Genomic DNA, 16,132 nt, shown 5'->3' on the forward strand with positions numbered 1-16,132 from the left:
GAGAGAGATATAATAAAAAAATAATACGCAATATCAAATAACATTGCAAAATATCAAGGTTAAATCGAATAATTACTCAGACAGAACGAAAAGGCCGAAAGATGTCTTAAAGATGTCTAAAGGACTTTAAGACGTCTTTAAGTCATCTTTTAGATGTCTTTTGGACATGTGTGCTGTCTGGATGACATACGCGTTTGAAGATTGTTTTCTTAATCTTTTGGACGATCTAAAATATTAGATGGTAAGACGCCATTAGATCGTCCATTTTTAGCGCCATTTTTAGATCCCATAGAGATTCTAATCATTGTCGAACGTGTCTTAGGAAATCAAGACAATGTAAAATATGAAAACATATATTGTAAACGTCATATACATAGCCGATGATAAAGTTTGTGGCGATTCGTCGACTGTGATGTCAGCTATCACTCGACAAAAGTGTTGCTCTCGAAGACAAGTTGCTTTGGTAGGTCTATCAATGATAGTATCCATCGTATCCACCGTATCCACCGTATCCACCGTATCCACCATATCCGTAACCATGGCCGTATCCGTAACTGGGTACATAACCATAACCAGAACCATATCCAAGACCATGACCGTATCCGTATCCACTATTTATGTAGGTTACCGATGGTGGAACCGTGTACCCGTAATGACCATAGCTCACCGCTGGCGCCGAATAAGTTGGAGCATAGGCCACCTTTGTGATGGCAGGTGCGGCGTACGCCACTTTGGTAATGGCAGGTGCAACGGCAAGCTTAGTAACAGTTGGAGCAAGCGCGACCTGAGAGGGAAACAAATCATTTTATCAATTACACAGGCCGACAAAATTTGGCCAAACCTCAGACCCAGAAACCAGAATATACTTTTCCGAAGGTTTTCAACGTGCTGAGTTCGAATCCGAGGTCAGAATTTCTCTGGTGGCTCCGGTTTTCGAGATATTCTAACCTAAAAGTGCCCAAAACACGGTTTTTCGAGATATTTGAGGTTATGTTACATCGCAAGGTAATTTTTTTTCATAAAACCATTAATGGGGTCCGAAAGAACTACTCTTTCTCTTTAAAAAAAATTTCGATTTGTCCGGATATCTTTTTTTATCTTTGAGAAATTGAATGTTCAAATTAAGTAGTTTTGACATTTTTGATATTCGGAAATTGAATAGCATCAGGTAAGTACAATATAATGTATGTACACGAAATATACATTTTTAAAGAGTTTTGATGCACGCTGATTCCAAATTTGCAAAACTAATGTCAAATTTCGAATCAGAGTGCATCAAAACCCTTTAAAAATGTATATTTCGTGTACATACATTATATTGTACTTACCTGATGCTATTCAATTTCCGAAAATCAAAAATGTCAAACTAAACTTAACATTTTGAACATTCAATTTCTCAAAGATAAAAAAAGATATTTGGACAAATCAAAATGTTTTTTAAAGAGGAAGAGTAGTTCTTTCGAACCTCATTAATAGTTTTATGAAAAAAAATTACCTTGCGATGAACATAACCTCAAATATCTAGAAAAATCGTGTTTTGGACACTTTTAGGTTAGAATATCTCGAAAACCGGAGCCACCAGAGAAATTCTGACCTCGGATTCGAATTCAGCGCGTCAAAAACCTTAGGAAAAGTATATTCTGATTTCTTGGTCTAAATTTTGTCGGCTCTCTCTCTTGTGTTATTGTACTTTATATAATTTTAGAATTTATATTTCTCATATAAATTTCTGCAAATTTCAAATATTTTCAAATACTTTATATTTTATAAATCAAAGAATTAGGCTCTATATTAAACAACACGATAAGAAATATTATAATAATAAATTACAATATAATAATAAATTATATAGTAACAAATTATATAATATAATAATAAATTTATATTTATAATAATAAATTTATATTTTATATTATCATATTTAGACGTAAAGATAAGAAAAGTCGGTCTTATAGGAATTTACATTTTAAGTTAAATCGCCCATCATTTTATTACATCGGTTTCAAATTATGTTTAACCGATGAAATAATACATTAGCAGCGAAAGCGCTGATACGCGTGAAAATTTTATTTGGACCGTATTTAATTTTACGCGAGAGCTCGTTCGTGAATTACGAGCGAATAAGACACGAATCTTCTCCTGGCTCCTGGCCACATCGCCGGCGCTTTACAGCCACGCTTATAATTCTCGACTCGTGTCGTAACGTCCGGTTACGCGGTTCAATGTTTGGGAGCTTACCTTGTACGTATTGGCGTAACTGGTCGCAACTGGAGCGTGTGCGTATGTGACCGCAGGTGCGATCGCCGCTCCATGACCTAAGCCATAGCCGCCGTAGCCGTAACCGCCGTAACCGTAGAGTCCTCCATAACCGGAGTAGAGACTACCGGCGGATGCGTAGGCGACGGTGGCGAGAAGAAGGATCTGCGGTAAAGCGTAGATACATGGATGAAAAATGCTCCGGATTCGTTTTAAGGCGAACCACAAATCGCGACTTTGGGAAACTCGGGGCGAGATTTGATGTACGACTTAATGCCATCGTGCAACAGAAAGCGTTTTTATGCCAATCGTAAGATTACATGTACAAAGCTGAAGAGTAAAATGATTTGTGTACACTGAGAACAAAAAATTGTAAACTTGACTAAATATTTTCTATTATTATTTTTTTAATTAAAATATTTAAAGATGTTTTGTATGTATAATTCCAGCAAAGAGTAGCTGAAACTCAATAGTCCTCAAATCATTCTTCCATATATTTCGAAAGTTAAAGACTTTACTTTCAAAGAAGCCTTAAATTTAATTAAATTGAATTAATTATTTTATTAATTATAATATTAATTATTTTATTAAAAAATAGGGGTAATATTTAAAGATGTTTTGTACACGGTAAAAAACATTTTGTATTTCTGTTAAAATTTTCTCGTGTAAAAATTTTTGTGTTAAATTTTTAACATACTCTTATGTTAATGTAACATATTATCAATGCGTTATTTTGACATTTCTGCGTTGAGTTAATATTCACCGTTTTTAAGAGTTAAAACAACACAATTAATATGTAAATGCACGAATTTTTGATAAAATATGTTACATGTTAAAATGAACAGATAAGTTGTGTTACTTTTCTCTCTATAACAGATTCCATATGTTAAATTGACGTTATATCTCTTCTGTTATTTATCATAAAAATGTAAGAATAACATTTTTGTAAAATTAAATTTAACATTATAAATATGTTAATTTAACATAAATTTTATTTCCAGATAAAGTTTAAGTGTTATATCTTTGTGTTAATTTTTAAACATATTACTTGTGTTATTTATTTACATACTTGCCTTCTATTAAAATAACATTAAAATTAGAGTGGATAAATTGGGACATGTGAAATATTAAATTTAACACAAAATTTTTTACTGTGTATGTAAAATCCCAGCAAAAAGTAGCTGAAAATCAATATTGACGAATATCCACTTTTGGTATATTTTGAGTATGAAAAATTGTGTGGAATATTACAATTTGATCTAGCTACAGTGCAGAAATGTATTTTTTAATATTTATTGCGTTTTTACTGAAATATTCCGAATTTTGTTAATCAAAATGATTAACTTTTGGCAGAGAATTTCGTCTTGTGACAGATACATGGCTAACTTCATTGAATTATATTTAATATCTTTTTAACCAGTTAGTATTTGTACAATATTATTTGACCAAATATTTCCTCTGTATCTAAACTTTTGCAAATTTTAAACAAATTCTGAATATTATTTCCATGTGTTTTTGTCATTTGAATCGACATGGTTATACGTTTCTCATAAGAACACATGTTAATTCGGTGCAAATTAAAATCCTTACAACTTGTGAACGCTTTAGAAATCGATTTAAAAATTGTACTGAAGATTCTAAACATATGTAAAGACATTCTATACAATTTTCACTAAATTCTCAATATTTTGAAAATAAGTACAAAATGTCCTTAAATTAAAATATTTAAAAAGTATTTAAATTAAATAAATGTCATGTTAGCTTACATGTCGTATTTAAGTTAAATATTTAAATATTTGAATTAGAAAATAATAATTAATTGAAAATGTTTAGTCAAGTTTACAATTTTTTTTTTTAGCGTAGTAAACTTCTCTCTGAGGCTGATAACAACAAAAAGTAAAAAAAAGGCTACAATTTATATAACATTTATATAACATATAACATATAGAAAGAAGTATAATTAGGAAATTACATTTTAAATTCTAGTTGGAACTATCTAAATCCTCCTATGTGTATGAAATATAAATGTATAAAATCCCATAGGTAAACAGATTATAATGGGGGAAACATTTCGTACACACACGTCATTAAATTCTTTTCAGAAACATTTCTATGCAAGATTATTATAAATGACAAGATGCAAAGTTTCTAAGCGAACAATTCACGTCGTTGCGCATAGCCTTCGGCTTTATTTACGCACATCCAGGATGATTTCAACCGCGTATCTATTCATACGATATGAATGAAACGAGCGTATTCCACCGTGATAAAATCGCGCCCGCGGCGGCAGGTAAAGTTCATAGCAAATGTTACCGTGGATCGCCGGAGCATTTCTCACGATATTGCGATAGTCGAATCTCTCTCTTTCTCTCTACGGCTTCCGATAAATCTAATCTTTAGATAAAAGCAATATTATAAAGAGCCCATTGTTATTTTCGAAATATAAATGTTGGTGGATCCCGCAAAATATATATTTTTCAACAAATTTTCCTCTCCACGATGATGTTTTCTTTTAATATAAACGGGAGTGGAGGAAAATTGAAGAGATTTGTGAAAAGAGAAACCAAGAAAATATCTAAAATATCCCCTAGACATTCGTCGTGCGTTGCCTGGGAAAAATATCGCGTCCCGATGATATCTATACATTTTCCCGGAGAAAAGTCTCCGCGCTTTTCCGCCTCGAGTACCACTTTACTCACCAGTTTGAACATGTTGCTCTAAGCACTTCTGTCGATCTCTTGTCGGTACTGTGGACTGACTACACATCTCGTGTACCCCGCCAGATCATTTATATATCCCCGGCGGATTGTTTTTACCCGTGCAAGGAGATCCAAGGGGGAGAGATGCGGAAAAAGCATTTTCCCTACCAATGATGGCAAGGCGAATTTCTAGGCAGCTAGGTAAACGACGGGGTGGGGTGGGTCGGGACCCCCGTTACGCGCTCACCTAGATCCTAGATCCTTTGCGGATGACTCGGACTCTGCGCGGTCATTCGCGCGAAGGACGAAGCTATTATCGGGCGGGGGGGAAAAAAATGAAAAGTATCGGTTGTTCGATTCGCATCGTGAGAAAAAGCGCGTCCACGCCACCTTGAATGTATACGCGCCGACGAGCGCGCGATGAGGGAGGAAAAGAGGTTTCTCTTTCCTTCTCTCTCTTTTATTCTCCTCTCTTCCCATCGGACCCCCCTCAATCGCTTTCTGTAATTATTCGCGCGTCTATGATCTTGTCTGTGCTCCGCGAAGCGTGAACAGAGCAACATGGGAACCTCGACCGATCGAATGTGGCACGCGGTGATATCGAAGGGAATTCATCTTCTTCTTTTACATTGTCATCATTTTCCCTCGATTTTATTAGCTCCACGATGCAATTTTTTATTGCCTATTTATTATGTATTAGCACATTGTTACATAAATTTACCTTATTTTATATACTTTTTGTATATTTTTATCCCTTCCTTTTATGGGTTAAGAGAACGTAACTTGCATTTTTTTTATTATACAGAGTGTCTAAAAAGTCCCGGACCGGTCGAACATTTCATAAACTATGCACTTTAGAAAGAAATGTTTCAGACAAAAGTTGTATGGCTTGAAGGGGGCCATCAGATAGTGGCAATGATTTGACATGAGAGAGTCATTTGAAAGTCACGTGAAGATCACCGTTAATTTCTTAAATGGAACCCCCTATTTTTATTACATATTTGTGTGCTTATCTCGAGAGCTTTTCAAAACACTATAATAAAGTATTTCTTCATTGAGTACTTTTCGAGTTATGAGGCTTGAAATCATTTCTTAATTTTGCATAAACCATAAAATATCTAGTAAAATATTCATTTTTCGATTATCTTAATACTTTTATGTATAAAATAATGAGAGGAATCAATTGGTGTAAAGAAAACATATAGTTGTTTTAAAAAAAATATGTAATTGTTAATTGCAAATTATAATTTTTTTCTTAAAAACAACTATGTTTTTTCTTTACGCCAATTGATTCCTCTCATTATTTTGTACATAAAAGTATTAAAGTAAAATAATCGAAAAATGATTATTTTATGGTTTATGTAAAATTAAGAAATGATTTCAAGCCTCATAACTCGAAAAGTACTCAATGAAGAAATACTTTATTATAGTGTTTTGGAAAGCTCTCGAGATAAGCTATACGAATATGTAATAAAAATAGGAGGTTCCATTTAAGAAATTGAAGGTGAACTTTACATCACCTTCAAATGACTCTCCAAGGTCAAATCATTGCCACTATCTGATGGCCCCCTTCAAGCCATACAACTTTTGTCTGAAACATTTCTTTCTAAAGTGCATAGTTTATGAAATATTCGACCGGTCCGGGACTTTTGGAACACCCTGTATATATATGTTGCGATATTATTATCGCATATTTTATATTTTTATTTCCACGTGATACGTGTATAGCTCAGCCCTGTATTCTCGTATCTTTGCTCTCCTTGATGAATGCATCGCTTCGCCTCGATCTCGATACTTCCTCGATCGAGAATGCGTGGGTGTGTCAACGCGAGCGTTGCTTCCGTGACGAGAAATGAATCATTGCGTAGCACGCTACATTTTTCATTTAAACTATATAATATATATACATACATACGATTTAATTATTCATAGAATCCACGCGCTCGGAGAGATAATAGGGGTAGCGCGCGTAAAAAAAAAAAAAATAAATAAAGATTGAGTACTTCATTAATCGCTGAATAAACATTTTCAGTGTACTCTTTCCTTATTCGCTTCATTCAATGTCGTATATCTATAGCCTTGCTAGATTATCTCCGTCCTCATTGCGGCTCGCGCTCACACGTCACCTTGTATACACCACCTCGTAAACAAAGCAAACGTGGAACAATTCCGCGTAATCAACTTTTATTATTTTTATATCGATATTCTTCTTATAATAAAATATGCTAAATCATATACTTTTTTCTCTATATAAGAAATATCCATTAAATTGCTTATTTCCGCTTCTGTAGATTGTTACTTTTAAAATTAAAATAGCAACGTTATTCTTGGAAATTTTATATATATATATATATATATATATATATATATATATAATAATTACATTAGTACATATTATTATATATATAATAATATTATATTATATAATATATTATATTATATAATAATATTATATTATATAATAATATAATATTATATTATATAATAATATAATATTATATTATATAATATATTATATATATAATAATATTATATTATATAATTATATTATTATATATTATATATATTATATATATATTATATATATATGTATAATATATATTATATTATTATATATTATATATATTATATATATTATATATATTATATATATTATATATTATTAATATAATAATATATAAATAATATATAAATATATATATATATATATATATATATATATAAAGATTTCTCTGTCTCTTTCACAAGCAGCTCGCGTCTTCATCCATAAATCCTTTGAGCCGTTTGAGCCGTGGAGTCAGCCTTAATGAAATTTTCTTTACATGGGTTATGAATAATATGCAAAAATTTCTTCCAAAGTGGAAAGTTGTTAAAAAATTACACCAACTACAAGAAGCTTTATAAAGACAAAAATAATACGCAGAAATCACATACGTTGGAATTGAATTCGCGCAATTCGTACTATATATATCCTCCACCGATTAGGTTTTCGCTCACTTTTTTTCCACGTTACACGACCATTTGTATTCAACCCTAATGGCTTACGATGCGATTAGCTCGGCTACGCGCCTCGCTATCTGCCCCTACGTGTACTACCTGCGAGGCATACCTTGCTCGATCGCGAATTGGGGCTAACGAAGATAAATATCGGCGCGATATATAGCGCAAGTGTAAGCTAAAACATTACAACGTTAGTATATATATATATATATATATATATATATATATATATATATGTGTATATGAACACACATATGTACGCGAATTCCTTTTACGTGAAACGCAAAATGTCGCTGCAAGACGAACGGTTTGCTGTCTTGCACTTCGGAGGCCGCGGGCGATCGATTTTTAAAAGACGGCCAGCCAAAGTGGAGAGCGATGCACAGTCGAGCGACGATGTACAATGCAACGGACGAAGATGTGTGTACACGAGCCTCGAAAAGAATCGAATCCGTTAACCCGTGGATCCTGTACGTTTTGTGTGATGCATGGCGCACATTTTTTATTTATCTCGCCTATCGGAAAACGTATCTCAACTCCTAGCGTTGTCGAATAACTTCTTTCTTGCTTATTCCGTCGACGATAAGTGGACGCTCGTTGTAAACCATTTTTTCGGCCATTTTTTCGGCCGAATGATAAAAGGAATGATATGACGAGAAGAATAATTTTTTTCTTCTTTTTTCCCTCTCTTATATAAATATATATATAAATATATATATATATATAATTATATATATATATATTATATATTATATATATATTAAATATATATAATATATATAATATATAATATATATATATATATATATATATATATATATATATATAAAATTCTATATGGTCATTTGCGAGCGGGGTCATTAAGATCGAGCAGAGACGCAAAATTGCAGGAGCCATAACGAGGGTAATACGGTGACGGAAACTGGAACGCCATGATCTAAATCCCGAGTTTATTAATGCGCCTGCATTATTATTATTATTATTATTACTCATTCCATTGTGGACCAGTCGGTTGCCCGGCAAAGTGTCCGACTTTCCCGCCCACCCCCGCCTCCACCGCTTCAGTTACGTAAACGCCCTCGCGATAAGTAGGCAGGTGTGGACGAGCGACTCTCCTCTGGAAGCTTATTTCTAAATCTCGTCTCGAAATCTACGTCTGCAAAAAATCAGAGATTACAACAAAGCCATGGAAAGTTTTTTTAAGGATGTTTTGTACCTATTTTCAAAATATTTAGAATTTAATGAAAATTGTACAGAATGTCCTTACATATGTTTAGAATCTTCAGTACAATTTTTAAATCGATTCAAGTTTTAGAATTATTTATAGAAAATCTGAAAACTTTTACGAGAAATTCTACAAATAATTTTCTTCAGGATTATTTTGACTTAAAAAAAGAAACACTTGCGTACCTTCTCATATTTCATATTTTTATTTTGTAAATGAATTTTGTTAGAATTTCTTATATATATAAACGTTCAATATTCTGAGATTTTTTATTTTATAATTTTTTTAAATAATATTAAAAAATTTGAATAAAATTCATATTCATTTTTTTAAAGGATGTTTCGTACCTATTTTCAAAATATAATAATATATTGAGAATTTAATGAAAATTGTATAGAATGTCCTTACATATAGAATCTTCAGTACAATTTTTAAATCGATTCACTAAAGTGTTCACAAGTTGTAAGGATTTTAATTTGCACCGAATTAACATGTATTCTTATAGAAAACGTATAACCATGTCGATTCAAATGACAAAAACACATGGAAATAATATTCAGAATTTGTTTAAAATTTGCAAAAGTTTAGATACAGAGGAAATATTTGGTCAAATAATATTATACACGTACTAACTGGTTAAAAAGATATTAAATATAATTCAATGAAGTTAGCCATGTATCTGTTACAAGACGAAATTCTCTGCCAAAAATTAATCATTTCGATTAACAAAATTCGGAATATTTCAGTAAAAATGAAATAATTCCACACAATTTCTTACTCAAAATACATCAAAAGTGGATATATTCGTCATCAAAATTGATTTTCAACTACTTTTTGCTGGGATTGTATACAAAACATCCTTAAATATTACCTCTATTTTTTAATAAAATAATTAATATTAAAATTAATAAAATAATTAATTCAGTTTAATTAAATTTAAGGCTCCTTTGAAAGTAAAGTCTTTAATTTTCGAAATGTATGGAAGAATGATTTGAGGACTAATTGTAAGCGTCTAAGCACGAGCCTCGCGCTTTGTTTTTTCACGGGACGCTCAGGGATGCGTGACATCATGCGTGGCTTTAACGCAGAGTCCAAGCGTGCGCTTACGCATGATTGTGCAATTATTGTTGCCAGTACATTCTCAAGCGTGCCTCGAGAATACGGTCGGATGTAGATACGACATCGACATTGGCAACGGTGATGTACGGGCCTCTGGTACACGCGCCTCGCGATTTATTATGGCGCGTTATCGCGGCGTCGGGATCGTAAAAGAATCGCTCTCGGGCGTGGAATGGAGTTTCCCGAAATAAATCGCTCGATTTTTAGCGTCGGCTAAACGGACCGTATCGCGCCGACCAAGTAAATCGCATTTCATAAAGTTAATCGCGAGGCGCACACATTTAACATAAATTATTTCGCATAAATTTGAAAATTAAAATGCAATAGGAGTAAAACGGGCGATGAAATTAATTTAATTGTGAAATATAATGAATGCGCCGTTGAATAACAAGCAATGATTACAAATATCGCACAGCTTTATAAATGTAGAAAACATAAATGGAAAGGATTGTTTCAATTTTTAATTAAATCAAGGCTAAAATCCGAAGCCCAACCCTTCTCCTTCTGGAATCAGGCGTCGTGATGCGGATGGTTTTGTGAACGCGGTTAAAAGGATGCGAGAGAAATGAGCTTCTTACGCGAGGAAAATGGAAGAGAACCTTTTCGCGATTTTTTTTCTTCTTTTATTTTATGTACCTTCAACGAGATGGGATACGCGCGCGAAAGACATGGAACAACAAGGGTGTCGGCCGACGTTGGCTCGGCTACATATTATTTTACACTCTAACGGGACACCCGGGACGACGATATAACTATATAAAGAGGAGCGGAAAGAGGAAGCAGCAGGTGTACGCGAGCACTCGATAAACATCTACCGAAGATGGGACAAGATCTTCACTTGTCTTCGCCCTCGCCTTCCTCCTCCTCATCGAACTCGCCCTCTTCCTCGGCGGTCGCCTCCTGATACTGCTGATACTCGGACACAAGATCGTTCATGTTGCTCTCAGCCTCCGTAAACTCCATGTCGTCCATACCCTCGCCGGTGTACCAGTGCAGAAACGCTTTACGCCGGAACATTGCGGTAAATTGCTCCGATACTCTCTTGAATAATTCCTGCGAGAAGGAAATTTTCGGTGTATTGTTGATATCATTCTTTGAGTGATTTTATTTCTCAAATAACACGTTGACAAAATACAAATTAATCATCTCAAATTCATTCTTCTAAATATTAAAAATTCCGCCATTTTAAAAAGGCGCTGTGAGTGATTTTATTTCTCAAATAACACGTTGACAAAATACAAATAAAACATCTCAAATTCATTCTTCTAAATATTAAAAATTCCTCCATTTTAAAAAGGCGCTTTGAGTGATTTTATTTCTCAAATAACACGTTGAAAAAATACAAATGAAACATCTCAAATTCATTCTTCTAAATATTAAAAATTCCGCCATTTTAAAAAGGCGCTGTGAGTGATTTTATTTCTCAAATAACACGTTGACAAAATACAAATAAAACATCTCAAATTCATTCTTCTAAATATTAAAAATTCCTCCATTTTAAAAAGGCGCTTTGAGTGATTTTATTTCTCAAATAACACGTTGAAAAAATACAAATGAAACATCTCAAATTCATTCTTCTAAATATTAAAAATTCCTCCATTTTAAAAAGGCGCTTTGAGTGATTTTATTTCTCAAATAACACGTTGAAAAAATACAAATGAAACATCTCAAATTCATTCTTCTAAATATTAAAAATTCCGCCATTTTAAAAAGGCGCTTTGAGTGATTTTATTTCTCAAATAACACATTGACAAAATACAAATGAAACATCTCAAATACATTCTTTTAAATGTTAAAAATTCTGCCATTTGAAAAGGCGCTTTGAGTGATTTTATTTCTCAAATAACACGTTGACAAAATACAAATAAAACATCTCAAATTCATTCTTCTAAATATTAAAAATTCTGCCATTTGAAAAGGCGCTTTGAGTGATTTTATTTCTCAAATAACACGTTGACAAAATACAAATGATACATCTCAAATTCATTCTTCTAAATATTAAAAATTCCGCCATTTTAAAAAGGCGCTTTGAGTGATTTTATTTCTCAAATAACACGTTGACAAAATACAAATAAAACATCTCAAATTCATTCTTCTAAATATTAAAAATTCCGCCATTTTAAAAAAGGCGCTTTGAGTGATTTTATTTCTCAAATAACACGTTGACAAAATACAAATTAATCATCTCAAATTCATTCTTCTAAATATTAAAAATTCCACCATTTTAAAAAAGCGGTTTGAGTGATTTTATTTCTCAAATAACACGTTGAAAAAATACAAATTAATCTCAAATTCATTCTTCTAAATATTAAAAATTCCGCCATTTGAAAAAGGCGCTTTGAGTGATTTTATTTCTCAAATAACACGTTGACAAAATACAAATAATACATCTCAAATTCATTCTTCTAAATATTAAAAATTCCGCCATTTTAAAAAGGCGCTGTGAGTGATTTTATTTCTCAAATAACACGTTGAAAAAATACAAATGAAACATCTCAAATTCATTCTTCTAAATATTAAAAATTCCGCTATTTGAAAAGGCGCTTTGAGTGATTTTATTTCTCAAATAACACGTTGACAAAATACAAATTAATCATCTCAAATTCATTCTTCTAAATATTAAAAATTCCGCCATTTGAAAAGGCGCTTTGAGTGATTTTATTTCTCAAATAACACGTTGACAAATTAATCATCTCAAATTCATTCTTCTAAATATTAAAAATTCCGCCATTTTAAAAAGGCGCTTTGAGTGATTTTATTTCTCAAATAACACGTTGACAAAATACAAATAAAACATCTCAAATTCATTCTTCTAAATATTAAAAATTCTGCCATTTGAAAAGGCGCTTTGAGTGATTTTATTTCTCAAATATTACGTTGACAAAATACAAATCAAGCATCTCAAATTTATCCTTCTAAATATTAAAAATTACATTTACACAAAAAGGCGCGATTAAAAGTTGTCCTAAAAAAATTGGATCGATAAAAATTTAATATTAAATTTCAGATTAAACTAAAGTTTTTATTAAAAAAATTGTTTTTCTTTTTTTTCGAAAGCAACTTATGATTAAATATTTTTCGCTTTCTGATAAACGAACCTGGATAGCCGTGGAATTGCCGATGAAAGTCGCGGACATTTTCAAGCCTCGCGGAGGTATATCGCAGACGGCGGTCTTCACATTGCTAGGTATCCATTCGACAAAGTAGCTGCTATTTTTGTTTTGGATGTTGAGCATTTGCTCGTCGACTTCCTTCATTGACATTCTACCGCGAAACACCGCGGCCACCGTTAAATATCTACCGTGTCGCGGATCGCACGCGGCCATCATGTTCTTGGCGTCAAACATTTGTTGAGTGAGCTCCGGCACCGTGAGTGCCCGATACTGTTGCGAACCTCTGAAACGTCATTCTTGAATTGGAGGACCGAGAGCAGATGGGAAATTGAGCAAGTAATTTTTCTTTGATTAATTAATAATTTTGATAATTAATAATATTAATAATTAATTATATTCTTTGATTAATTAATACTATTGATTCGATTTAGACTTTCTTCCTCTAAAATTCAAGTTTCTCTAGTTCAATCAGTTTTGGTTGGGAAAAAATAAATTGGGAACCTAGAGGTCAAAGGGGCGAAGCCAGGGATAAAGAAGTGCAGTCGCGGGAAAGGGACCATGTTGACGGCGAGTTTCCTCAGATCGGCGTTCAGTTGGCCGGGAAATCTCAAGCAGGTGGTGACGCCGCTCAAAGTCGCGCTGACCAGGTGATTGAGATCGCCGTAAGTCGGTGTGGTCAGTTTAAGGGTCCTGAAGCAGATGTCGTAGAGCGCCTCGTTGTCTATGCAATACGACTCGTCCGTGTTCTCTACCAGCTGATGTACCGAGAGGGTGCAGTTGTAGGGCTCGACCACGGTGTCGGATACCTGTGAATCGAAAGGAGGTAGCAGTATATACCTAGAATACGAACGCAGAACGCATCTCATGGTTGCGCTATATCGCATTGTGCGCGGCCGCAACGCGTTGTATGCGCGCAGTATTGTTCTATTAAGGACAAAAGGTTGCTTTCCGACAGGCTCTCTTTGTCTCGCATCCATTGTACCTTGGAAAGACTTTTGACGCTACGCGGAATACGTCCTCGGGCGATTCCCGATACGCGGAAATTCGTAAGCGTAACTCTTGCCGCAAAACCCCAATCTTATACCTTATCCCCGAAAGTCTATGTCTGAGATATCGGTCGATAATATCCATATATTATCGACTGATATCTCAGATATAGGTTTTCGAGTGTGCTCTGAAGCCGTTCCTTTAAAACTACGCTAAACGTAAAATTCCGGATTTAAGTGAAAATAAGAGGGAAGACGTATACCTTCGGCGAAGGTACCACGCTGAAGGTCATCATGATCCTGTCGGGATACTCCTCGCGAATCTTGGAGATGAGCAGGGTGCCCATGCCAGCGCCAGTGCCGCCCCCTAGCGAGTGCGTAAGCTGGAATCCCTGAAGACAGTCGCAGCTTTCGGCTTCCTTACGCACGACGTCCAAGACGGAGTCGACGAGCTCGGCGCCCTCGGTGTAATGGCCCTTGGCCCAGTTATTGCCGGCGCCGCTCTGACCGAAAACAAAGTTGTCCGGCCGGAATATCTGGCCGAACGGTCCCGAACGGACCGCGTCCATTGTTCCAGGCTCCAAATCGACCAGGATTGCGCGTGGCACGTACTTGCCGCCTGTCGCCTCGTTGTAATAGACGTTTATCCGCTCCAATTGTAGATCCGAATCGCCGTGATACGTGCCCGTGGGATCGATCCCGTGCTCGTCCGAAATCACCTCCCAAAACTGGAATCATCAATAAGAATAAGGATAACGAATTAGGAATTGTCCCTAATTTTGGACAATACATTTTCATCTCTGATCATGTCTTGTTAGATTGTGATGTGTATTCATTTAGAAACATTTGAGTGGCATTTACACGTTGAACTGTATATGTCAGTTCACTCTTATTCAGAGGATCGAAACGTACCTTGGCTCCAATCTGATTGCCGCATTGGCCGGCCTGGAGATGTGCTATCTCGCGCATGTTTGCTTCGTTTATAGCTTTGACTTTGCGAAATCTCCTCTTGGCTACGAAAAGTCCGAAATCAAGACCAGTCGTCGTCTGTTTCCCGTTACCTTGGAAATGCGGATGCTCGCTGGTATATAATCCGGTATGTGATACGATGCGACGCGAGAACGCGAGAACTGGAAGATAAAGCGCGAGAGAGATCTTCGACGCGACAAGATTCGTTAGAATTCTGACAAAATCCCTAACCCTAAGAATCGTAACTCGGGTAATTTGACTGAGGTGTGAACTCGCGTTCCCATGGATACACGACGAGAGGAGCGTGTCTCGGTTCCGCTTCTGTTTCGGGGGACAATTGAATGTGCCGCTGATGAACAAAAGACTCACACCCGCGCTGCATCTGCCCTCTTCATGTTCATCGATTTCGATATAGAATGTCGCGAGAAATTCGAACATTCTTGAAGAATCTTTTATACTTATTTTCAAAATATTGAGAATTTAATGAAAATTGGGATTTTATACATTTATATTTTTTACACATAGGAGGATTTATAGTTTCCAACTAGAATTTAAAATGTAATTTCCTAATTATACTTCTTTCTATATGTTATATGTTATATAAATGTTACATATGTGTAAATAGTAGCCTTTTTTTTATTTTTCGTTGTCAGTCAGTTATTAGCTTCAGAGAGAAGATTATTACGCTAAGAAAAAAAATTGTAAACTTGACTAAATTCATTTTCAATTAATTATTATTTTCTAATTCAAATATGTAAGTATTTA

At 34.4% G+C, this 16,132-nt stretch overlaps 2 protein-coding genes across 2 annotated transcripts; both read right to left on the bottom strand.

Moving 5' to 3' along the window:
• Nucleotides 1-337: 337 nt before the first annotated feature.
• Nucleotides 338-5,042, bottom strand: LOC105258905 (cuticle protein 64). Its single transcript, XM_011270483.2, has 3 exons — nt 4,956-5,042; nt 2,239-2,421; nt 338-784 (listed from the first exon to the last, which is right to left on the bottom strand). The coding sequence occupies exons 1-3, from the start codon at nt 4,965-4,967 to the stop codon at nt 473-475; spliced, it is 507 nt and encodes a 168-aa protein (XP_011268785.1). The 5' UTR covers nt 4,968-5,042; the 3' UTR covers nt 338-472.
• Nucleotides 5,043-10,909: 5,867 nt separating this feature from the next.
• LOC105255521 (tubulin beta chain) lies at nt 10,910-15,543 on the bottom strand. The gene is made up of 5 exons (XM_025414185.1): nt 15,311-15,543; nt 14,662-15,126; nt 13,914-14,218; nt 13,398-13,695; nt 10,910-11,352 (listed from the first exon to the last, which is right to left on the bottom strand). Exons 1-5 carry the CDS (start codon nt 15,365-15,367, stop codon nt 11,134-11,136), a joined length of 1,344 nt encoding a protein of 447 aa, XP_025269970.1. The 5' UTR covers nt 15,368-15,543; the 3' UTR covers nt 10,910-11,133.
• Between the last annotated feature and the right edge of the window lie 589 nt (nt 15,544-16,132).

This window comes from Camponotus floridanus, unplaced genomic scaffold, assembly GCF_003227725.1.
Source record: "Camponotus floridanus strain SB8 unplaced genomic scaffold, Cflo_v7.5 scaffold79, whole genome shotgun sequence".
NCBI lineage: Eukaryota > Metazoa > Arthropoda > Insecta > Hymenoptera > Formicidae > Camponotus > Camponotus floridanus.

Bases quoted from the DNA above. Each gene is read 5' to 3' on its own strand.
- LOC105258905 (XM_011270483.2), bottom strand. The intron at 785-2,238 runs GTAAGCTCCCAA...TTTCCCTCTCAG, and splicing joins GTTACGCCAATACGTACAAG to GTCGCGCTTGCTCCAACTGT.
- LOC105255521 (XM_025414185.1), bottom strand. From the start codon at position 15,367: ATGCGCGAGATAGCACATCTCCAGGCCGGCCAATGCGGCAATCAGATT. The intron at 14,219-14,661 runs GTATACGTCTTC...TTCGATTCACAG, and splicing joins GCGTGGTACCTTCGCCGAAG to GTATCCGACACCGTGGTCGA. The intron at 13,696-13,913 runs GTTCCCAATTTA...ATGACGTTTCAG, and splicing joins TTCGCCCCTTTGACCTCTAG to AGGTTCGCAACAGTATCGGG.